Below are 25727 nucleotides of genomic sequence, written 5' to 3' on the forward strand. Positions count from 1 at the left end.
TAGAAGTGACTTGCAGCGATGATAGGTGGCAGCCCTCTTGGAGTCTCTATGTGTTGTTTCTTAATGGACTAAGGGCTAGCTAGAGAGAAAAATGGAAGCAAATGATCGATAGGACAAGATACGACATAGAGGCTATGATTGTGCACTAGAGCAGCAAGATTGTCATTGTATCTTATATTTTTGTACTTGTGGATAATTGAGGGCCATTATCCCTTGTACAGAAGCCTTAAACAGTTGTATTACTCAGTTGGTTTAATATAACGAAGATTGGGTTGTTGTACATATTTGTACAATATTTTGTAAAAAGTTGTCGATAATTGTGCATGTGTGACTTACTGCATTATATTGTTCCGTTGTGCAAAGCAGTTTTGTTGAGATTCTTGGTTTGGTAGCGTCAGAGATTTAAGATTCTATCCTAGACCCAAAGTCATGGAAATTCAACATGGTATCAGAATGTGTCTGAGCTACTTTGAGGGACAATGAATCAGAGTGTGCACAGTGAAGTACAACTTAAGAGGGAGTTGGTCACATTGTAGGTGAAGAGCTCACTATAATGTCAAAGTTGCAAGTTGGTCTCCGGTATGAAGACAGGTTGGAAGGATTGTCCAACTATAGTCCTTTGAAGGAAAGGATCAAGTTGGTATTGCAGGTCAACAGGATATGGGAGTTTGTCGAGAAAGAGATCAAGAAGCCAACTGACCTTAAGGAGATGGAAGTGTACGAGGAATTTGATACGAGGGTGAGATTGATCATCCGTGATGGTGTGAAGGATCCCCTAATACTTCATTTTTTCGGGAAGAACACTGCACATGAGATGTGGATGGCTCTTCAAAATTATTTCCAGAAGTTGAAGTCCAACAAGATGATACGAGGTAAAGGAGTGACTTCGTATCTAACGAGGTTGTCGCAGGTCAAAGATGAGTTTGTTTCCGTCACTGTGACTATTTCAAATTCTGATATGTTGAGGATTGCTTTGAAAGGGTTCATCGAGGAATGGAAGCCCTTCATCAAGGGGATTATTTCTAGAGAAAACTTGTCAAACTGGAAGTTGTGGGACGACTTCATTCAGGGAGAGCGAGACAAGGATCTTCATTCGAGAAAGAAGGCTTTAGATGATGGCATGGCACTTATAGCACAAATGAAAGGTAAGTAGAAGAAGGACTTGAGTAAAGTCAAGTGTTTTAACTGTGGCGAGATGGGTCATTTTTCGTCGAGATGTCCGATGAAGAAAAAGACAAGAGATGACGAGAAGAAGAAAGGGAAGCAAGTCGTCAGTGTTGCCACTTCTACTAAGATAGATGCTCTCACCAAGAGGTTGGAGGAGGAGGACTTTGTTATGATCTCTCATTTCTCGCAGGGTACTATCGATGAGGATGGATGGTACGTGCATAGTTGTGCATCAAAACATATGACAGGGTCACAGGGGATATTCGAGATTCTAGCTTAGTGGGACTCAAAGTTGCACATGGTGTTGGGTGACAAGAGTCAAAAGAGGATCGATAGTTGTGCCATTCAGGATGGAGTTAGGACAAGTGATGTGGGTCCAAGATGTAATGTTTGTACCAGGACTCAGATATAGCGTGATATTTGTCTCAGTGATCGAGAAGAAGGGGTTTGAGGTCTTATTCCAGGATGGGAAGGCAAGACTCAGGCCCAGAGGCTCTAGCTTTGCAGGTATTATGCGTGGAGTTAGAGATTATGGTCTATACACGCTAACGGGCAAGCCTATAGATCATGGGAAGAAAAAGCAAGAGGACCAAGTGCAGGTTCCAGAGAAGCAGGTGCAAGAGAATGCTTCAGAGGTGCAGGTTCAGGTTCAAGAAAAGAAGGTCCAGATTCTAGAGGACCAGAGGGAGTCGAGTTCTAACAGGAGTTTGCAGGTTCAAAGGGAGACTTTACATCCCAAGAAGAGCACATGGTCAGTGGGGAGCAAGGGTGCTCCTACAACTGCCAAGAAGGAATCATGGAGAGGGTGGAAGACAATCCAGGAGAAGAAGAAGAAGCAGAATGTTTCCAACGACAGGAACACTTTCGAGAGAGGCGTAGTTCATGCTACAGGGATTGTTGCAGTTGTGAGTGCCAAGGGTTGGGCGAATGTTGCGAGTAGTGATGATGATGATGAGCTACTTCTTAGTCTTGGAAGTACCTCCCTCGCTAAGAGGGAGTGTTGATTTTTGATAGCTTGGGAGGTACTCCAAGCCTTAGGGTTCGGGGTTTGGAGGTTGGAGCACCACAATAGGTCATTGTGGGCTTGGAACCCAAGGTTGGGGTTTTGTACCCAAAGAGTTTGGGCCAAAACCATGAAGCATTTTAGACATGTGATGGATGGGGATGATAGAGGGCATTGAGGAGAATCCAACGCAACAAGAATTGTCGAATTCTGAGTTTTCTACGATGAGATATGAATTTTTGAAGATAATGGTGGATTTTTGGACAGTGAAGTCATGTAGGCTTGAGGTAAACTTGTCCAAAAGACATGTCTCTTCAAGGAATTCGTGGAGCCCTCATATTGGTATAAATATAAGGTGAGTTAGAATCATTTTCACCATCCAAAAGCATCATTGCATTGGCAATTTATCTCAGAGGTAGTCGAACTCAAGAGGAGGAGGACAGAGTATGATTGGTTTTGTTTTATGGTGAGATTGCACCTGTGAGAGGACCGAGCTGCTACAAGAAGACAGTCGTTGTTTGAGGACAAATCAGTGCATGATTTGGTTGGAGGATATGTCTTTCTAGGTCCGAATTTTGAGTAGAAAGGGAAGCCGCAATTCTGGGCAGAGAAGAGGAGGTTTTCGTGTGGTTTAGGAGAGTTTTGTCTCCTGCACAAGAGGCCACAGTTCAAGCAGGAAAGAAGAGTAGGTCGCAGACCTTACTCTGCCCTAAACAGAGCTCCGTAAGGGTGGTTTTGGGGTTGGTTATTAGCCTAAGGAGCAGCGAGTGTGGCAGGGAGATAGAGGAAGCTAGGCCGTAGTTGTGAAGAGGCTTAGGTGGCAAATTGGTACGGCTGACGTGGAGTTCCATTGTGCCCTAACCAGACCACAGAGTTACAGCAGTATTCAGCCCAGCGAGGTATGTATTGGTTGATAAACTCATGTTGAGTTTGTTGCTAGTTGGATGGTGTCCAAGTGTGGACAAATTGCAACCTGTGGAAACCAAGAGTATTGGGCTTGACTTGGTGGTTAGAAGCCTTTCCTAGGAGCATATTTTGTAGTGATTGTATTGGGCATCATTGGGTTGTTGGAGGGAAATGTGTTGGTGTCCAAGAGTAGCCCTTGACAAGCAGTCATAAAGGGAGCTTGACAGCTGAAGTTGGGTAAGTATTGAGCCTAATGTGTAGCTCTTTGATGGACGAAAAAAGCTACTAGATTGGCAAATTGGAGCTCAGGTGTTGGCCAACCAAAAAGAGCAAATTGGATCAACCCGTGTTCCATGGAGCATAAGTGACTTTCAGCAGTGATAGGTGGCAGCCCTCTTGGAGTCTCTATGTGTTGTTTCTTGATGGACTAAGGGGCAGCTAGAGAGCAGAATAGAAGCGAAGGACCGACAAGACGAGGTTATGATTGTGCACTAGAGCAGCAAGATTGTCATTGTACTTTGTATTCTTGTACTTGTGGATAATTGAGGGCCATTATCCCTTGTACGGGAGCTCTGGACATTTTGTAAAAAGTTGTCGATAGTTGTGCATGTGTGATTTACTTCATTATATTGTTCCATTTTGTTGAGATTCTTCGTTTGGTAGCGTCAAAGATTCAAGATTCTATCCTAGACCCAAGGTCGTGGAAATTCAACACCTTCATGTAGGCCGACTTGATCTTTGTGCCATGACGAGGCCTTGGAGGGTTTTTTTTACTCTATTTTGACTCAATATTTTTTTCTTTACAATATGTAACATGCCCAAATGGGTCTTCAATACATGACAATGACTCAATTGATCTAGAAGCACTCAATGGGTGCTTGACCTAAAAAGAAATTCCCTTGAGCATGAAACACATGCCTCAAGAACACAAATAATAAATTTATTTTTCTCCTTTCATTAAAGACATAAAATCACGATTACATATGCCATTATGAAGACCGAACCTAGTTACATATCTCAACATCATAGTCATGCTAGAATCATTTTTACAATAAAGGCCCGCAGGGCTGCAGAATTTGGGTTTACATGACTTGACAGAATGCTAAGAGATAATGATGATCTCTGACTGCTTGAGCATGATGGAGTGCTTTGGAAAAATGTATGCTGCTATAGGGTGATTGACACAGAGTGATCAACAGGTGGAAATCAGTTTGGATCCTATCAAAGGATTCTCATAAAACCATTATTTGCCTTTCTCATTCACATCAGATATATCCATGATAAAGGTATATATTTTATAAATCAGATTCAGATTGCTTTTGATCTTATTTTCCTATATCCGACTTGGATTTGCTCTAGAGATTTGGGATTATATGGTGAATTAACTGAGATATGGGATAGATATGTAATCAATTTATATATGGCTGGGAGCCTGGTATCACTCTATCGAAAAGTGAGACATTTTTACTTGGGATGGTAAAGCTGTTCAGGGGCAGATTTACTTGGGATGGTAAAGTTGTTCAGGGGCAGATCATTGTCAAGGAGGTCTATAGGTATATCACTCAAACACCCTAGAACATAGAGGATAGTTAGTGGTTTAGAAAATCTGGAAATAGAACTTTCCCCTAAAACTTAAATGTTTTGGGTGGCTGATCTGGCGGAATAAGATATTAACTTGGGCAAATCTTTGTAGGACAGGTTTCATTGGTCCTGGTAGATGTGTTATGTGCAAGGATGATAGTGAGGATGTTCTACATCTATTCCTCAAGTATCCATATGTGTTTTCCATTTGGACTGGTGTGCTGAACATTTTAAACATAAATGCTGGTTGGGATACTACATCCATTGATGCATGTTTGAAGGAATGGAAGTTTGTGTACAAGGAATATAAAAATCTTTCTTTTTATATTTTCTGGGGCATTTGGAGAAGTAGAAATGTATATATTTTTTATAATATCCCAGTGGGCATTAGCAGAATTTGCATAAAAATAGATTGGACCTGTGGTTCATAACATACAGCAAGTAAAGATCTGGAGTAGATATCCAGTGGGATTTTTTTTTTAACTATAACGGTTATATTAATTATTTAAAACCGGTTGGGCCGAAACCAAAACAACCATCATTACAATATTCAGAATTCCTTTTAGTTGCAGCTCTCCTTTTCCTTACATAGGTGTAGATTTACTCTAGATTACGGGATCGGGTTCCATGTAGGTTCTTCATCATTCTTGCTTAAGGCTCCTTGTGGCAAGAGGCATGCCAGGTTTGCTTTTGCGTTTGCTTCCTTATTTGAGCCACGTAGAATATGGAAAAGGAGATAGGAAGAGAAGTCTTGGAGCACGTATCTCAGCCTTTGAAGTGTCTTGTTGAGCGTCGGATTGCTAAAGTGGTCCTCCGAATTTAATATCTTTATCAAAATTTCTGAGTCCCCGAAGACTTGTATTTCCTTAATGCCTTTTTCACGTGCTATCTGACAGGCTTTTAGCAGCCCAAGGATTTATGCCTGGTTGTTGGTTCTTTGTCCAAGTCCCCAACTGAAGCTATCTTCACGAATACCCTCCGGGGAGTAGATCACTCCGCCTGCTCCTGCTGTCCCTGGATTGCCTTTGGAGGCACCATCAAAAAAGATTGTTGTTTTACCCTGTTTCCTCCACCAAGCTTGAAAATTTGCGTCCGCTTCTCGTAGTCTCCATACAAGAGTTTTACTGGGGCAAGTGGTGTTGTTTATCCTGTCTCGAAATATATAAGTTCCCATCCATTTTTTTTCTTCCGGGAGAAGCATGTTATCGTTTTTAAGGGGATGATTGGCCACAATCTCGAGGAGTAATGCTTTTGCTTTTGCTGCCACCTTCAAAGGGGAGTTTGGAATGTTGTTGAAGATCTGGTCGTTTCTGGCAAGCCATATTTTCCAGCAGACGTATTTAGGTATTGCTTTCCAGATTCTGTTCCATGTTGTCTTTCTTTGGGTCATGTGAGGATAACGCATTCTCCAGGTGCTAAAAAGGTTAGCTACTTTGACTTGCGATGGGGCAGAGACATTGAGGCCTTGAAGGATGCAGTCCCAGACTTCTTGAGCAAAAGAGCAATCCACAAACACATGCTCCATGGTTTCCTGGGCTTTGCAGCAGAGAGAACACTGATGTGGCCCGTGAATACCTCTTTTACTCAGATTGTCGCCAGTTAGCACTTTCCCATGCATTAAAACCCAGGTGAAGAAATTTATTTTGGGGAGACCGAGAGGGTCCCAGACTTGTTTCCACACAGATGCAGTATGGCTCGAAGCTTGTTGTGGTTGAAGAGAGGCAAATCCATGCCTTGCGTTGTAGATTCCAGTCTTTCCCCATCCCCATTTGTCCGTCAAACGCATGTGAACTGGTGCCAGTCCCGTTAACGCTTCTTCCAGGAGGGTCTTTTGACTGCGCATTTGATCTGGAACTCGTGGGATTTCCCAATTTCGCCATTTTCCGAAGTCGTCCCATGTCGAGATATCTGCCAGGGTGAGGAATCCTTGCTGAATGAGCCAGTTCCTGATTTCTTTGATTGCTTCATTTTTGCTCAAAGGCGACTGTCCCATTATGCTGTCTTGCCACAGCATCATGTTTTTTCCATTGCCAGGAATGTGATACAAGTGCTTTTGGAAGAACTCTATCCCACGGCGGCAGAGATGCCATATCGACGTCCCTTTGATGTTGTTATCTATCTGAATGTTCCTTAGCGATGAGCCTTTTAGATATTTTTTCTTTATGACTTGACTGACAGGGTGTTTGCTGTTTGAGAAGAGGGTCCAAAGTATTTTTCCTCCAAGAGCCAGATTGGCAAGGCCTGGGTCTCTTATTTGCAGGCCTCCTTTAGAGATGGGGCGTTTAACTGTATCCCAATTCACTAGGTGGAATTTTCTTTGGTTTCCTCTTCCTCCTCTCCACAAAAAATCCCTGATAAGTCTAGAGATCTGTTTCGTGATCTTCTTTGGAGCCAGAAGAAAGGAAGCCTGATAAATAGGCAGGGAGGACAAAACAGATTTTATAAGGATGAGTTTGCCAGCATTGGTGAGCCATTGACCTCCCCAAGCTGTAATCTTGGACTTAATTTTGCTTATTACCTCTTTCCACAGCGATAATTTGTTAGGGCCCAGGGTTATTGGTAACCCGAGATATTTGATTTTATCCCAAGAAGTGAATCCCAAAAAGCCTAAGGAGAGGGCTATTCTCTGAATTGCTTGTTGATCCACATTCCACCCATATATTGCACTTTTCCTTTTATTTATAAGAGCTCCTGATATGCTGCAGAATTTTTGAAGAATTCCACTGTAAACTTTGGCTATCTTGATGGAGGCTCCGCCCAAAAGAAGAGTATCATCTGCAAATAGTGCGTGATTGAGAGGCTCTAGCCCTTTCGTCAACCTGACTCCTGGAGCTGGATATCCAATGGGATTTTTTGATGGGGCTGCAAACCATAATATTTGCAGTAGTGAGGCATACATTATCCTAAATTCAGGTCATTATTATCACTACTATAGTGGTTTTGGCACAAACACCCAGGCCGAGATCATTGCTCTGTGGGGAGTGCTGTATTGTGCAAAATGGTTAACTATTGAGACAATCGTTGTTTACGGGAATTCAAAAGCTGTTATTGATTGGGCAAATGGCATCTCTTATTTTGATCCACCAATGCTGAATAACTGGATGAACAGGATAAGGGTGCTGATTGGACAATTCTGTGGGATGTTTATCTTGCACATATACAGGGAACAGAATTATACTGCTGATGCTCTCTCAAAGCTGGGACATTGTTTCCAATTGGGGGAGATCAATTTCTCTACATATCATAAAGGCAAATTTCAACAGAACTGGAAAATCAGATTTACTTATGTTTCCACATTCACATGATGCTGATCTACAGGATCCTATAATTAGTTAATGTCGTACTTTGTTGTGTTTATTTTCATATGATCTTTTGTGAACATTCTACAGAGACAGATTACAAATCTGGAATATATGTATATTCTGTGTTACAGTTAAAGACTGTAAAGACACTAGATATGGTGAATATTAGAATATTTTGTCTTTTGTAATCAGTCCTTTTATAATACAAAGGCTTGTTGGTTCTTTCTTTCCTGAAAAACTAACATAAAAGTGTTTCTACATCTTCAAATATTGAACAGGAAACTGGTATTTTTGGAAAGAAACTGAATTATTGCTCAACATGTAATGTGCTTTGATTGTATAAGTACAAAATAATCGCATGAAAACAAGGCAGAGATAGATGAACAATTACTCCCTGATATACGTCATGCGAATACGAGATTGGTATCACTATTTAGTATTAACAAATTGCATGAAAACTCGGGAGAGATGGATAGACACTTTCCCTTTGATATCTTTGTCATGCGAACTTGATTTTGCTATTGTATGGCTGCTAGTCCGAACATGTAATAGGCCTCTTGCACCTCACATTCACTTTCGTCTAGGAGTTTTATTGCTGGTATAGTTGCTGTAAGATTGAAAACTTACCCCAGCATCTTCATCAGTTTCAATGCCAAGCTCCTCCTGTGAAAAGCAAAGCACTACGTTTTAAAAACTCCTCTAAGATAAATACAAATATGATAGAAGATAACCTCAAACAGAGAACCTTGAACTCTTTCAAGTCTTTAGGCATATTTTCAGTTATTGTATCCCAAAGCTCTTTGAAGGTCCTTTTGCGCTTTCTCCACTGATTGATTTTCTCACTGTACATATCTTGGACCATTTTTCGCTCCTCTGGGTTCACCAATACAGTCCCTTCTCGCAATTTGCTCACTTTTATTTCCATCTTGCTCACCTGACAGAATAAGAGGCATGCATCCCAAAAAAATCAGTTCCATGTGGATGATGTGTTAAAGCACAAAAGGCATCTTGATTCACCAAACAAATCTTGCAGTTAGTCTGAAATAAAAATTAATGTGAAAAAACCAAAGGCAATGGTTATAGGTACTTGCGATTAGGATATAACTATCACATTTAATGGTGACAAATTGTAGGTAGTCCATTCTTGTAAGCATCCAGACCTTTATTTGAATGTTGTTATAACTGGAATTCTTATCTGGAGTGACAGGTTATGGGGGGGCATGAAAGCCCTCTATTACATGCAAAAGAAATGAAGAAAAGTTCAGCTATGGAGTTGGAAATTGAGGAAGCTGCACTTCAGAAAATTAGTACAAACAGCAATTTTGTGTGGTTGTCAACTTTGGGCTCTGCACCTATCCAAAGAGTTTTGAAAAAAAGTTGAAATAGTTCAGAAAGGGTTCCTAGTAGAGAAACTAAAAGTTAAAACACAAACCCCTCACTCTAAGATGTTTTTTTTTTTAGACAAAAGCGGTTAATTTTATTAAAAGGTGCCAGCAATAAGGCAAATGGTGACTACAACGCATTTCTGGAAACTGACCGAGGGCCTGTTTTCCCAACTATTCCAATACACTGTTAATCGGAGATAGAAAGTGTCCCCCTGCTGGAGGCTTTTGGCAGAATTCAACGGAACCATCATCGCTGTTCCTTCGGGACTGTAGCAGTTCGTAGGATGCTGAAAGGGCCCTGTGGCAATAGATCTCTCCATAGCCGCTGACGGGTTCAACAGTCCCAGCACTCCACAAAATGCGTTCTTCTTATAAATCCTTTGGATGCACTTACAACAGAGAAAAATCGCAGGGCGGAAAATCATCATCAAAAGATCCTGGGAGCACTTTTTTAGGGGATATTGCAGAAGCTATCGTTCTGGTTAACTGACAGCGTACTTTTGCTTCTCAGAACGCCTTGATTGGCTTCCATATCTGCTTGGGAGTTTAAGTTCCTGGGGATGTGGTAGAAGGAGATCTTGCGGAATTTAGGCAAAATAAGTCTGATTCTCCTGAGGATGGTTGATAAGTGGAGCTGAGAAGGATTCTTTTTGGATTGCAGAGCCTGGATAATAATTCTGGAGTCCCCGAAGACTGAAATGGAGCGGACATTGCCTTTGATCGCTTGAGAGAGCCCCTGCCACAAAGCCAGAGCCTCCGCTCTGTTGTTGGATTCCTTGCCTAATCCCCAAGCAAACCTTAACACCTCAGTGCCATCCGGACACAATAGAACTCCGCCTCCTCCTGCGCAACCGGGGTTGCCTTTGGAGGCCCCATCAAAAAACAGGCAATGCTCATTCAGAGCCGACCTCCATTTAATGAACTCTTGCTCCTTCAGCCTGATTTCCCAATTGGAGGGAACGTTGATAGCGATGGAAGCACAATCTTTATGATTTGGGACCAAACCATTCAGCCAGAGTTCCTCTTCTCTGTTCAGGGCTTTCCCAGGATTTTTGGCAGAGTTGGCATCCAGTGTTTCTCCTAGAAGAGCTTTAACCTTGGTGATGACTTTGAGCGGGTTGCAGCTTTCGTTTCTAAAAAGTCTATTATTCCTTTCCAGCCACAGCTTCCAACAAACGAATTTGGGGATCCAGAGCCAGCAATTTTTGAGAAGGATGTTTTTGGAGAGACCATACGGCGACAGTTTGCTCCAGGACTGGAAAAGGTTTTGGATGTTCCTGGGGAGCTCGAAATTATCAGAATTTAGCATGAGAACCCCCTTCCAGACTTCTGAAGCAAAAGGGTAGGTTAAGAACAAGTGATCAGTTGTTTCTTCCTCTGACTTGCACAGATTACACCAAGATGGTCCTTCCATTCCGCGCCTACGGAGATTATCTCGAGTGAGAATACTATTGTGGGCTAAAGTCCAGCAGAAGAAATCAATTTTGGGAAGAGAGGGGGAATCCCAAATAAAATGCCATTGAGCCGGATTTGGGGGAACATTCGGGATGGCCATAATACTTTTGTATCCTTCAGCAGCAGAATACGAACCTGTGACAGATCCCCACCCTCGTTTGTCTTTTGCTGAAGCTTTTACTGGGGCTTTCCCTTGAAGCTTGTCCAAAAGAACAGAGGCTTCACCCTCCAGCCACTGAGGGACCTCTCCCAAATGCCAACTTTCCCAGAGACCATCCTCCGACCAAGAGGAGATATCCCAGAGGGTGTTCAGCTTGTGATCTTGAAGCCATTCTCTGATATTGGAGATTTCTTCCACCTGTTTCAACGGTTGGTCACCTAGAATAGGATCATCCCAAATTCTTATTTTTCTCCCATTACCTGGAATCCAATACAGTTTATGACTAAAATGATCCAAAGCTTTGATGTAGAGATTAAAAACAGGAGATCCTTTGGGGGAACGAGGCGGGTGATCCAGGCATCTGAGGCGATTCCCATGGAAATATTTCCTCCGTAGGACCTTCTTGCTCCAACTAATTTTTCCAGAGACTATGTCCCAGAGCAGCTTGGTTCCCAAGGCCAGATTTTGGGTAGCAAGATCTCGGATTTGTAATCCTCCTTCCATAAATGGTTTTTTAATAGTATCCCATTTAACAAGGTGCAGCCTTCTTTCGTTGTTTTTCCCCCCTTCCCACAGGAAGCGCCTGAGAAGAACTTCCATCTTGTTGATGAAGGTTTTAGGGGCCAGGAGGATAGAGTGCTGATATAACGGAAGGCTTGAGAGGACCGCTTTCATCAAAATGATCTTCCCCGCATTATTCAGCCATGAAGCTCCCCAGGCCTGAATTCTGTTTTTGAACTTGTCTAGCAAGGGCATCCAATGGGCTACTTTGGGAATGGTCCTGAAGATAGGGATCCCCAGGTATTTGAAGGAGTCCCAGGCCCAGGACCCTTCCATATGGAGAATCCTGGCAATATCCGATAATTCCTTGACCGAGCAATTCCAGCCATATACTGTGCTTTTTGTAAAGTTGATCTTGCTGCCCGAGACTTCTCTATAGCTGTCCAGCTCCTTGAAGGATTTTGCAGAGTTTATGCTTGCCCCACCCAACAAAAGCGTATCATCAGCAAATTGGGCATGATTTATGTCTTTGACCTGGTGAACCATTCGGAGTCCAGGAAGGATTTGAGTCTGGAGGTTATGGTCCAGTTGAAAGCTGAGAACTGAGGCTTGAATCGCGTAAAGAAGCGGGGACAAAGGGCAACCTTGTCTGAGGCCCCTAGAGGCTTGGAAAAAAGTTGAAGGTCGCCCATTTACTAAAGGTGCAATCCAAGGAGAGGCAATGCAGGCTTTGATCCAGTTAATGATAGCTGGAGAAAAGCCCATTTTTCCCATAACCATAAACAGGAATTCATGCTTTACCCTGTCAAACGCATTTGCCAAGTCAAGCTTAATCACCATACCTTTCTCCTTTCGATGATAGCTTGAATGAACAGCTTCTTGCACCAGCACTATATTGTCAAGAATTTTTCTCCCTTTGATGAAACCACCTTGATTTTCAGGAATAATGGCAGGTAAGATTTTTTTGAGGCGGTTGGCTATAATTTTGGTTATAAGCTTGTAGCTGGAGTTACACAACGAGATTGGCCTGAATCTGCTGAAATTAGTTGCTCCTTTCTCTTTTGGGATCAAAGCCAGAAACGCTGAGTTGATGCCGCCTCCGATCTTTGCACATGATTGGGATTTTTTAACCATTCTCAGAAGGTCAGATTTGATTATGTCCCAACAGGAAAAATAGAATCTAACAGGGAACCCATCCGGACCCGGAGCTTTGTCCGGTTCCATACTATCCAAGGCATTTCTGAGCTCATTCATGCTGATCGGAGCTGTCAGCATATCGTTGGTAGGATCTTGGACACAATGAGGGATCAGGTTCATCGGATAGACCTGAGGATCCAATGGAGGTTCATCCGGGGCTGAGTAAAGATCTTTGAAGTGAGTGTGAGCTGCCCGCTTTATTTCTTCGAAGTCCTTAATCACTACATTTTGGTGTTGAATTTCTTTAACGGATTTGAATTGCTTGCGGGCTTCAGCTTGCTTGTGGAAGAAGCTGGTATTTTTGTCCCCAGCCTTTAACCAGAGAGCTCTGGATTTCTGCCGCCAGAGTTCTTCTTCTTCCCTGCTTGCTTTGTGAAATTCTTTTTGCAGGTCAATTTCCCGCTGAAGAAGGTCTTGTGTGACTTCAGATTTTTCCAAAGACAATTGATGGGTAGCAAGATTGTCCAGGGCCGTCTTTCTGTTGGAGGAGGGAGATTTCAGCGTTCTTGCCCAGTCCTTGAGTCTTCTTTTGAGCCCCCTCAGCTTTTCTTCCCACACATAGAAGGGGGAACCTTGGACCGGTCTGTTCCAGGCTTCTGAAACCATCTCTTGGAACCCCTCCTGCTGGAGCCATAATGAGTTGAACCTGAAAGGAATGGGCCCAAGATTTTCCTCCGTGGAAAGCTCAAGAATAATGGGTTTGTGATCCGAGGTGTTGTTTGGTAGAATTTTGGACGAAGCCATGAGACCACAAGTCAGGAAAGAGGATTGAACCAGAAATCTGTCTAATCGAGCTGCGATATGATTTGGGCCCACCCTTTTGTTGGACCATGTGAACTTCCCAGATGAGGGCTTGATATCCTCTAATTCCCATCCCAATATGAGATCTTCAACCCATTCTCTTGCTTGGTCCCTGACCGGGGATCCTCCCCTTTTCTCATTTGCAGCAAGAGTAACATTCATGTCCCCAGCTATAATAATGTTTTCTGGGTTGTTCAGCGAGAGATAGGACGAAATTGAGTCCCAGCAGAGTTTTTTCTCAGAAGGAAGAACAGAAGCATAAATATTGAACAAACTTACTTGATGGTCGGAGTCTTTGTGGAGGAGCTTCGTGAATATCCAGTGGGGAGAGTTATCTTTTTGAATCAGATCATAGATAGTGCTGTCCCAGAAGGTAGCGATTCCACCGGAGGCGCCTCTTGCACTGACAGCACATCCAATACCTTTTCGCCAGAAGGATTTGCTGGCATTAAGGAGGAGATTTTCCTCCATCTTTGTCTCCTGGATTAGAAGGATTTCAGGCGAATACATTCTGACTATATCTTTGAGGGCATCTTCTTTTAGCTTGCTGCCTAGTCCTCTGCAATTCCAGGAGACGTACTTCATTATTTATTGGCTTGGGGGAATGTGGCTCCTTTTGGAGCCGGGCCATGCTTGCGCCCAGACCTTGTATTCATCATTCCCTTGAGAGTTTTTTGGGATCCTTGGAGAACATCCCTGTAGGTTTTCTCCTCTCTTAGTTTCTTCTTGGATTTTCGACCCCTGGTTGACTTGATAGGAGTGATTTGAGAGCTGTCTGACTCATCGGTTCTTCCTTCTGAGTCTTCATCCGATTCGGAGGCCAGGCTTATGTGTTCTTCATTATCTTTATTTCCTTCAATACCTCCTGAGGCTGGGGGGGTGATTATTTCAGTACCCGTTTCTTTTGCTTCCTTCATTGAGTTTTCAGGTGCTTCTTGAGTCTCGATGGTTTCTGCGTCCCCTCCTGAGGAGGTTCCCACTTTTGGATCTTCATTGTTCTTCAGATTGGACTTCGGCCTCTCCCCTGAACCAGAATTTTTCTTCACTGTTGGTCTTGGGATAGCCTTTCCTCTTTTAATTTCTTTCCATCCTTCCTCGTCTTCATTAGTCCCGGCTTGGGATTTGGGGCAATTCCGTTGGAAGTGTCCGTGTTCATGACATGTTCTGCACTTGAACGGAAGTTGTTCGTAGTCCAGCTTTTGATAGTGATGCCATTCTCCCACTGTGATTTTGATCGCTTCTGGAAGACCAGCCTCTAGGTCAACTTCCACACAGATTCTTGCACAAGTATATTGGCCTTTATTGTCTGCTTTGTCAATGAATCTGCCCAGACCGTTCCCGATCTTTTGCAATCACTGATAGCTCCAGCAATGGATCGGTAGGTTGGGGAGCCTAACCCAGACTGGAACTTCCTTCGGAACATCTACTGATGGATCGAAGTCCGGGGTCCATTTATTGAGGTACAGACCCTGATTTCCCATGAAATACGGTCCATTCCTGAAAACCAGATCCCGGTCTTCTTTGGTGGTGAACTCGAAAATGAAGAAACCTCTCCCTACCGGATAACAGATCACACTGTTCTTCAGCTGAGGCCTCCAGTTGCGTTGAATCCAATCGTCCGTGGTTTTGGTAGAGGGCCAACGCCCCATGAATTGCCCGACCAATCCTCTGTCAGCAAGGGCAAGAGCAATTTTGATCGGCTGATCTTCTTGCAGGGCTATCTCAGGCACTTCCTCGAGTTTTTTAATGAATTTTGGGATATCTGGGGCAGGACGTTTCTTTCCTTTCTGCGTTAATAATCGCCGGAAGGCTTCTTCAGAGGATAGTGGAGGGGTGGGAGAGGATTCCCCACCCCCAGGATCACCCATGATTGCCACACAGGAGCGCAACCAGGGATCTCAATACCCCAGCGCCCCTTTAAATCCAAGAAAGCAAGATTGGAACCAGAATACGGCTCAGTTATACGCCCAGCTGAAGCCGCAATGCAACAGAGAGAACCGGAACACGGGGAGGTGCCCGATCAGCCGCCCAGAGGGCCGAGGCCGCCGACACTGCTACGGGAACCCTAGCAGAGCTTCAGCCGCTCCGTCGCATCTATCAACCATACAATTTTTTTGTTTATTGAGTATAACTCCAAAAGCCCCCTCACTCTAAGATGTTAGCATAAACAGTTATGTTAATTTTAGGAGAAGCATTATGCCAATTTATTACATATATTAACAAAATTAAGCATGTCAAAGTGAACAAATTACTGATGCGAGCAAAGATGCATATCAAAATAAGGGTTGACATCATGATGGGATGCAATGAACTAAAAAATGGCAAAATGAAGAAGAAGATTTGCTGGATGAATTATTGGTTGTTCGATACTTGGTTCAAAATAAGGCAACAGAGAAGATGTGGCAAGACCATACCAATGAAGCACGACCCGCATAAAACCCGCGGGTAAGGATGGGTCCTATGTTGGGCTGGGTCACCCGCATAGAACCTGCGGTCTAGACCCGGACCCGACGGGTTTTTCATAAGACCCGGCTACCCGTATCAAACCCGCGGGTAGCCCATTAAACCCTTATCGGACCCGTATAGGACCCGTCGGGCATGAAAAGGCACAAACAGTCCAGAATTTCGATTTTTTTCTTTTTCTTTTTTGGAAATGAGGTGGAGGGAAAGGGAAATTGGAGGGAAAAAATGCTTTATAAGCACCTCTCTCCCTTCCATTTCTCATTCACTTGTCATTTGTGTGTTTGGATAATGTGTGTGAGTGTTGAGAGCACCTCTCTCCCTTCCATTTCTCATTCACTTGTCATTTGTGTGTTTGGATAATGTGTGTGAGTGTTGAGAGTGAAGCTAAAGGAGGTTGAAGGAGTTGTTGGAGGAGGCTAAAGGAGGCTTCATCGGATCAGACTCAGCTTCATGTAGGCTTCATGAACCTAGTTAGAATGTTTTCCATGTATTCATTTTTTTTTCTTTTTTTTTTGGGGGGTAGGGGTGCCTGTGTGGCTAAGAAATTCAGCCACGGGGCCAAAAAAATTGCAAATTACAAATAACCAACAAAAAAAAAAAACATGCCACCAAAGGGTTTCAGACAGTCTCGTGATCCGACATGGGCACATGGTCAACAAATGGTTGCCGGTAATAACCGCAATATCAAGTGCAATTATTGCAATGTCACAATGCATGCAGGCATAAACAGGCGGAAATACCACTTAACCAGAATCCCTGGGAATGGTGTAAGATGTAGTCAAAGTTGCCCTCATGAAGTCACTACTGAAATGGTAGTTGCTTTGGAATCTATCCACAATCTATCCACCAATAAGCTGTAAAAAAATAACAACAAAGATTATCAGTTTGCAATTCCAAACATATAAAAGGGAACTAGCAAAATCAGTGTTGCGAAAATCACGATATTATCATGATAACATGAAAAAATCACGAGATTTTCAAAATCCCGATAAACTTGCCCGATTACTACGCGGTTTTTTTTCCAAAAAATCGGTGAAAAAATCGCGCTAACTTCAAATAAGCGCGATAATTTCGAAGTTATCGTGGGGGTGGCGGACAGCGCGTTTTTATAAGGGAAAACATGATTTTTTTTGTCATTTTGAACAGACAGCGGCATGGATTGAGAGCTGAGGAGGAGAGGAACCCTGGAAGGCGTTTACTAGGGCAAAGGAGGAGGAAGTTTGGAGATTTTAGCATCCCGAGCAAGAGAAATTCGTCTTTGGATCAAATTTCTCCAGCAACCGTGGTTTCCAGGTATGGGCACCAAATTTGGCCATTTTGTTTTAGTTTTTTTCTTGTTTTTGCTTGGGTTTCTATAACTCATTGTTAATCAAAAAAAATTGAGTGGATTTTATGGTGTGTTTCTTTTCATTTTTGTTGCATAGAGTGGAGAGAGTTCATTTTGGATTGAGTTGAGGTTTTTTTGTTTGTTAAATTGTCAAAAATTCAATTTGTTGTGTCATGTATGTAATTTTTTTTTTAATTTTCGTAACTTGCAATTCTCACTGTGCCATAGGTTCAATTTCAAAGTTCAAACTTCATCTTACATTAAAACTCAAGAGTTCAACCAAGTTACAAACATGCCAATGAAATTGGACCCTCTGTGGGAATTTGGTGAACCTGATGGAGGGTTTGATAGATTGCATTGTCTTGCAAGTTGTGTGGGCAGCATATGTCGGGGGGGTTTATAGATTGAAGTATCACCTTGCACAAATCCCTGGATATGATGTAGGGCCTTGCGACAATACAAATGCGGAAATCATCCGAAGAGCCATGAGATCATTGGAAGAATTAAAGCAAGAGAGAGTGGCCAAAACAGAAATGAAGAAGCAACTAGCAGGGAGGGTGTTAGGCTCAGGTGAATATAGAAGTGGCACTGGTTCTACTTCAGCATCAATGTCTACAACCAACCCTATAGCTGCCTCATCATTTTTTGTTCCTAGAACCACGTCTGGTTCACAACCATCTATCACTTCAATGCTTAAGAAAATGAGAAAGAACAAGCTAACAAGTTATTGGCCAAGTTTCTCCTTTGGAGTGATATGCCTTTCAGCGTTGCAAGGAATAATCCATTTTTCCAGCCTATTGTTGATGCTATTGCAACTGTTGGCCCAGGGTACAAAATCCCTTCTTATGATGACTTTAGAGGCCGCATTCTTCAAGATGAAAAGGTTGACTGCACCAAAATATTGGAGGAGTTTAGGGCATCATGGGCACAAACAGGATGCATTATGATGTCAAATGGTTGGACCGACCAAAAGGGGAGAACCCTTATAAACTTCTTGGTTAGTTGTCCCAAGGGGACAATGTTTATGAAATCTGTTGATGCATCTTCACATATCAAAGATGCAAAAACTTTATGTGATTTGCTGGATGTGTTTATTTTGGAGGTGGGTGCAGAACATGTTGTCCAAGTCATAACGGACAATGCTGCAAATTATATTGTTGTTGGCAGAATGCTTATGGAGAGGCATCCTACTTTATTTTGAACACCTTGTGCTGCACATTGTATTGATTTGATGTTGGAGGACATAGGAAAAATTTCCTTTGTCAAAGATATTGTTGACTCATCAAAAAGCATTACAAAATTTATATATAATCATGCATTTGTGCTTAGCTTGATGAGAAAATTCACCAACAACAAGGAGTTGGTGCGCCCCGCCATTACACGATTTGCCACCAGTTTCATATCTCTTCAATCCCTCTTGAATTCTATGTGGGATGTGAGGAGAATGTTTCTTTCAGATCAGTGGCATGCTTTGACAGTGAGCCGCAAACCAGAGGGAGAGGCCGTATGCAGATTAGTTTCATACCAGAAAGACTTCTGGGCGAGAGTGCAAGAAGTATGCACCGTTACTGAACCTTTGGTAAAGGTTCTTCGATTAGTTGATGGTGAGAAGCCCACAATGGGCTATTTGTATGAGGCCATGGACAGGGCCAAAGAATCCATTCGAGCCTACTATGATGATAAGGGAGATGAGGGGTTTCAGAAACAATTCCTCCTATGGGAAGTGATTGATGAACGATGGAACAACACACTCCATCGTCCCATTCATATTGCAGGGATCTACCTGAACCTCGCATTTTCTTACCCATGTGGGTTCGTATTTGATGTTGAGATCATGGATGGATTCTTACCCTGTGTTCAGAGGATGGTGCGATCTCCAGCAGAACGTGCAGAAAGCTCCAAAGAAATGGAGATATACAGGATGGCAGGTGGCATATTTGACTTTGAGATGGTTGTGACTAATAGGACGACTAAAATGCCAGGTATTTTTTAGTTTGTTTCAAATTTCATTGTCTCTTCAAGTTCATAACTTCATACTTTGCTTCAACTTTCAAATTTCATTTTTTTCTTATGTTTATTTTATTTGTAATTTTGTTGTAGATGCATGGTGGAGAATCTATGGTGCCAGAGTACCCCATCTGCAAAAGCTTGCCATTCGAATCCTCAGCTAAACATGTAGTTCCTCAGGATGCAAACGCAACTAGAGTGTATTTGAAAAAATACACAACAAGAAGCGCAACAGGTTAAACTTAAAACTTAAAATATTGCAAATTTCCAATTAATTTTTTGAATTCATTAAACAATATTTTTTTATAATTATTATTTTATGATCTTTGTACAGGTTGGAGTCCCAGCGACTTAATGACATGGTCTACGTCTACTACAATCTTCGATTGTGGGTGAGGCAACTTGAGAGGATACCTGATATGGAGGCCATCTCATTGGATGGGATTGACACCACTGCTGCATGGAGGGTTGAGGCCGAGAGGCCTCTCATGGAGTCTGCCAATGATTGGTTAGAGCAGGAGGTAGTGGAAGGCATAGAGGGGGAGGAGGAGGAGGAGCAACAGGAGGAGGAGGTGACACCACCTACCCAAGCTACCCATGCCACCAGTAGAGGACGTGGTCTACCTCCTCTAGCTCCTACTTCTTCAGGTTCTAGAGCACAGCAGAGTCCACTACCAACTCCACCAGCATTTACATCTAGAGGGAAAGGGAAAGCTATTGCATTTTCTCGCAAGAGGGGCAGAGGAAATCAGTAGTATTAGACTTTAGTTATTTGGTTCATTTCATTGTATATGACATTATGACTCATGATATGAGATACATTATTATATTTTTTGTTGATATTTTGAGGCTGAGTTAGGACTCAGGAGTCAAGACTTACTATTCAAGACATGATTCACTGTTATGTGTGATGTAGCACTAGAAATGATATTACACATCTTATATATTAGTCCTTTTATCATATTTATGTGTCAATGTATTTATTTTATGTTGTAGATGCTTTAAATATTAAAAATTTTGAAAAAAATGAATATTTTTTTATTTTACGATTTTTTCCAATTTTTCCCCTTGTCGAAATTATCCCGATAACGATTTTCGCAACATTGAGCAAAATTACAAGCTAAGTTCTAACAATTTGCACTTACAAGGCATTTTCTTTGTCCTTGAGACGTTGGCTTGAGCTGAATCCAAACATGCCAGATGCTTCCTTGTACATATCTCGTTGTATGTTGATTTTGTCCTGAATATCCTAGACTTTTGATAGATTTTTTTACAACAGTGCTTCTTCTTGTGAGCGCAATTGGTCAATGTTTGAGCACATCCACAGCAAAAAGAGAAACATGTTGGAGCATGAGGGGTTGGAGAAGTTGGTTTTCATCTACTACAACCTTCGAATGCTCATAAAACAAGTGCAACCAAAGGATACAGATCCAATTTTATTGGATACTAATGATTTAGAGTCTGATTGGGTTGTGGAAGAAGAGGCCCCTGATTTGAGTTGGCTTGATGAAGAGACTGAAGATCTCTCTAGTTTGCCATCTCAAATGGAGACTCCAAATACACCTGCCTCACAGTTGCTTCAACCTTCCGATGTTACCACTAGCTCCATGAGGGCTTATTGTAGGCGTGGTCGTCCATGAGTGATGAGACTCAAGATTGTTATGAGACAATCATTTATCATTTATGACATATTTATTTGAATTTTGAACTTGCTGACATTTTTTATTTTAATTATGGAATCATGAGTCTTTTCTTATTCAGTATTTAAATGTTTTGCTTACAAAAATCGAATATGTTATGTTGTACTTTTATAGATATGAGATGATGTTATGAATTATTGCATATATTGTGGTTTTTATAACTTATAAGGATTGGAATTGTCATTAGTTTCTTTTTTGTGCTTAAAATTTACCATATTTCAAGTTTTTTTGTATTTTGACGAGTCTCATAAGGTTCGTTCCTGAGTCTTATAGAGTCGACGAGTCAATGCCGTGACGAGTCTTATACAAGTACAAGTCGTGCAACATTGGACCATACTGAGAAAATGAGTTTCTATCAATGTGAGATTAACCTAATGATTACTTACAAGAAATGTTCCATGGGGATGCATCTGGGGGGCACGCCCCCCACGTTTCCCATGCTCTAGGGACAGGGGGACACCTACAGAAATGTTTCCCCACACCCCCCTTTGGGGGAAACTAAAGAAGTGCATGGGCATGTTGGGAAACATTCCCTTTGGGGGAAACTCGAGCAACGCATGGCGATATGTTTCCCCAATTTGGGGGATGAATTTCCCCAATAAGGGAACGTTTGAGCCCCCCCTCTCACAGAAGGGGGATGTCTGAGCACTCCTCCTGCAGATTTGTTTTCTAAACCATGAAGATAGAAAAAAAAATTGATGGATAGAGTTTGAAAAGTCTAGGAACTTGGTAATTAATGTAATATTAAATTCTTAAAGTAAAAGTGACAATATCCTTTACCTCATCTTTTCTATCCTTGAAACTTGTATGCCATCTATATGCAACCTAAGGTGTTGCATCTTTGTTGTGATCTTAAAGCTTAGTTCTTGTGATGGGGTTGAAATTTGATGTTTGAATGAACATTTGATGAAAAAAAACCTTTTTTAATGTCAAAAAATGTGAAATCAATCCCCTTTTTTGTAAATTTGGGCCTTGACAGACATCCCTTAAATGATGTGCGTCCTTTAATGTTGCTTACGCACCATTACTCACATCTTTTATCTTGCCTTTTCTATCCTTTTACTTAAATTTTTCACATTACCATTAATTGTTTCAGGATGTTTGAGAGTGGTTCCAACCTCATCAGACTTCATATGTAGAAAATATAATTTCATATCTCAATCAAAATTCAGCAAACTTAACAGTTTTCAAGATTTCAAGATTGGAAGTAGCAATAGATAACTCAGCATTAAACAACAAATGTATATATTTTATTAAATAACTTGGATGATGATACAATTGTGTGAGGCCCTGGGCTTAAATATAGCCTCGAGTGCCTCTTGGGGAATGGGCATGATCAAAGATCAGGCCCTTTGCCTAATTTTACTAATCATTACAGAAGTAACTAATTTTTACATAACATTGCCTTCCTCCTGAAAGATGCTTTGTCCTCAAAGCATACGTAACGATAGATGTTGTTGACGAAATGCTTCCATCTCCCAAGAAGCTTCTTCCTTTGGTAAGTCCTTCCACTTGATCAAGTATTCCTTGATTACTCGGGATCACAGCGTCTTTTCCCTGATGGAGATGATACCTTTTGGTTCTAGAATGACCCTTCCTTCGTCATCTAAAGTCGGAAGTGTTGTTTGCGTTGATTGATGTTCACCAAGTGCCCTTTTAAGGCAGGATACATGGAAAACGTTGTGAACATGACTTTTATCGAGAAGGCTTAAACTGTATGCTACTTGGCTGATCTTTTTGTTGATCTAGTAGGGTCCATAAAAACTTGGTGCCAATTTGTTTTTCCCCTTTGTTTTAAGGACAATTGCTTGTACGGCTGGAGTTTAACAAATGCCCAATCTCCAACTTCAAATTCTCTCTTGGTTCTATTTCGGTCAGCTTGCTGCTTCATATGATTCCTTACATTATTTAGATTTTCTTTTAGAGTTTGGATGACTTTTTGGGTTTCTTCTAACTGGTTTTTAACAGCGAGAAGCTTCGTCTTGATGATAGCAAAGCCTTCCATTTTGGAGGTTCGTAACCGTACAGAGCTTGAAATGGAGTCATTCTCGCTGACGTGTGGTAAGTGGATTCAGCGAGATGTGACCACTAAACCCACTTATTTTGTTTGTCTGTGGCATAACAACGTAAGTAGGCTTTTAAACATTTATTGACAACCTCTGTTTGGCCATCTGTTTGAGGATGGTAAGTTGAACTCATGTTGAGGTAGGTTCCTATATGTTTGAAGAATTCATTCCAAAAATTACCCTTAAATTTGGCATCTCTATCGCTCACAATGACTTTGGGAAATCCATGTAATTTGTAAACATTTTTGCAAAATATCTCAGCGATTTGTTTTGTTGAGTCTGATTTCCTCATTGCAATAAAGTGAGCATATTTGGTGAGACTATCGACTACTACAAGAATTTTATCCTTACCATCAGACAAAGGTAAACCTTCAATAAAGTCCATTGATATCTCCTCCCATTTCTGATTCAGGATGTTTAAGGGATGAAGTAGTTCGGGTGTCATAATTGTGAAAATTCCTAATCCTCAAGGAACCCCTACTGCAGCAAATCTGAATCTACTTCACCTACTTCACTTTAATATTCATTCATCAAGTTATTCTCTAAATACTGAAGCAAATTACTTCTGCAGCCTACACTACTTTAAATTTGATTACATGAAACAGAAAACTTAGCAAAGAACAAAATACATAGGACACAGTTATTGTTGGACAAAATAGTCCCCGGAAAAACCCAATACGGGAAAACCGGTGCAGCAACTCTAAGGGTTTTCTATTATGCAGGAGAAAATTTTGAATACAAATCTAGGATGCTCAACTAGCAATCCTTTACAAAGAAAATACTGGACAAAAGACTGATGAAATGATCTCACCCTGTCGCTGGAGAATCAGTCACTGACCCTTCAACTCTTGGGGCCCTGTGTCACCTTCTGATGGCCTCTGCGTCAAGCTGCGTCACCTTTGGCAGCTTCAGTGTCACCCCTCCTGGACAAAAGACTGATGAAATGATCTCACCCTGTCGCTAGAGAATCAGTGACTGATCCTTCAACTCTTGGGGCTCTATGTCACCTTCTGATGGCCTCTGCATCACCCCGGGCAGCGTCAGTGTCACCCCTCCTAGGTATTACGTTGCCTCTCTGCTCTGGATCTTCAGTTGGCTAAGAAATCGACTTTCTTGCCTCCCAAACTCACACCCTGGCTTCCGACACCTAAACTTCGACTTCCCTCTGCAGAAACTCGACTTCCCCTCACTGACTGCGCTGCCTTTGCGTCAACACTGCATAGGCGCAGGCCCTCCTCTGGACGTCTTTCTGTCCTCTCTCTGCCTTGTATTCTCCAGAAATTCCTTCTCCCAAATTCTCACTACCCCTCTGCTACAAGATCTCCCAAATCGATTTTCCTCCTAAGAACTTCTCACCTCAAAAAATCGATTTGCTCAATCTCTCTGAGTGTGTTTCTAAATGAACCCCAAGCCTCCTCCTTAAACTTTTCTCGTTGAGACTTCAACGGCTAAGATTAAAACATGACTTGATCCGCCTTCTAGATCATTCTCACCATATTTTGATTAATACCCAATAATATTTTAATTTTCCTAAGTTTAGACTTAGGAACCCCATTATAAATATTAATTATTTTAATAAAATACAATCCGAGTGGAATTTCACCAAACGGTTTCTGGGTTCTTTAGAACTCATGTGACTTAGCCTCTCCACCAATTTTCATGGCTAGAGCACATCTGATGCTACCAAAAACTAACAATAATATTTTCGTTTTTATTCCTCTGACATTTATCGCATTCTACTACATATTTTTTAATATCATTACTCATCCCCTTCCAAAAGAATGACTGGTGTGCATTATAATAGGTTTTAAAGAATCCTACATGTCCGGCTGACAATGAATCATGTGACTCTTTGAGAATCTTGTCTTTAAATTTGGAATTTGAATTCAGATAAATTCTTCCCTTGTACCAAAGAATATCGTTCTTCCATTCAAATTTTGAATTTTGAGGCAAGTTATTGATTATAGCACTTGTTTCCGGATCTTTTGCATATTCACTTCGAATCTCATTAAGCCATTCGGGAACAACGACTGAAACTGCAAGTAATGATGGTTCTTTGTCTTTTCTCGACAAAGCATCAGCTACTATGTTATCTTTTCCTTTCTTATGTAATATATCCATGTCGAAGGTAGTGATTTTTTCTATCCATTTTTGTTGTTTTGTAGATAGTGTTTTCTGCTGGAGGAGATGCTGAAGACTATTATGATCTGTTTGTATTAAGAACTTACTTCCCAAGAGATATTGTCTCCATTTGGCTAATGTGTGCATAATGGCAAGCATTTCCTTGTTGTATGTGGACTTGAGACGTTCTTGCTTATTGAGCTTCTTGCTTTCAAACGCGATTGGGTGACCATCCTACATTAGTACTGCTCCTATGCCAAAACCTGAAGCATCACATTCAATTACAAATGGTTTTGAGAAGTCTGGAGTTGCCAATACAGGGGCATTAGACATAACTTCCTTCAAGTCTTCAAAACACTTTTATGCTTCATCATTCCATCGAAATGAGTTCTTCTTTAGAAGGTTTGATAGGGGTGCGGTTATATGGGCATAGTTTTTAATATATCTTCGATAAAATCCGATAAATCCTAAGAATCCTCTTAGCTTGGAGATATTAACTGGTTTGGGCCATTCCCTTATAGCCTTGATCTTATTAGGATCTACTTTTACTCCTTCCTTGGATATTATATGTCCGAGATATTCTAT

At 41.6% G+C, this 25727-nt stretch overlaps 1 protein-coding gene across 1 annotated transcript in view; it reads right to left on the reverse strand.

The window, feature by feature from the left end:
- Nucleotides 1-8514: 8514 nt before the first annotated feature.
- Nucleotides 8515-25727, reverse strand: part of AHP2 (Tat-binding protein 1(Tbp-1)-interacting protein (TBPIP)) — a 31133-nt gene continuing 13920 nt past the window's right edge. Inside the window, exons 5-6 of the mRNA XM_089461110.1 lie at nucleotides 8705-8893; nucleotides 8515-8622 (exon numbers count right to left, since the gene is read on the reverse strand). Of these exons, the coding sequence (XP_089317236.1) occupies nucleotides 8530-8622; nucleotides 8705-8893 (282 nt within the window). The 3' untranslated portion in view covers nucleotides 8515-8529. The remainder of the gene's footprint in view (nucleotides 8623-8704; nucleotides 8894-25727) is intronic.

The sequence above is a fragment of the Pinus tabuliformis genome, chromosome 8 (assembly GCF_031772625.1).
Source record: "Pinus tabuliformis cultivar Carrire ecotype Pingquan chromosome 8, CPIR1, whole genome shotgun sequence".
In the NCBI taxonomy this organism is placed as follows: Eukaryota; Viridiplantae; Streptophyta; class Pinopsida; order Pinales; family Pinaceae; genus Pinus; species Pinus tabuliformis.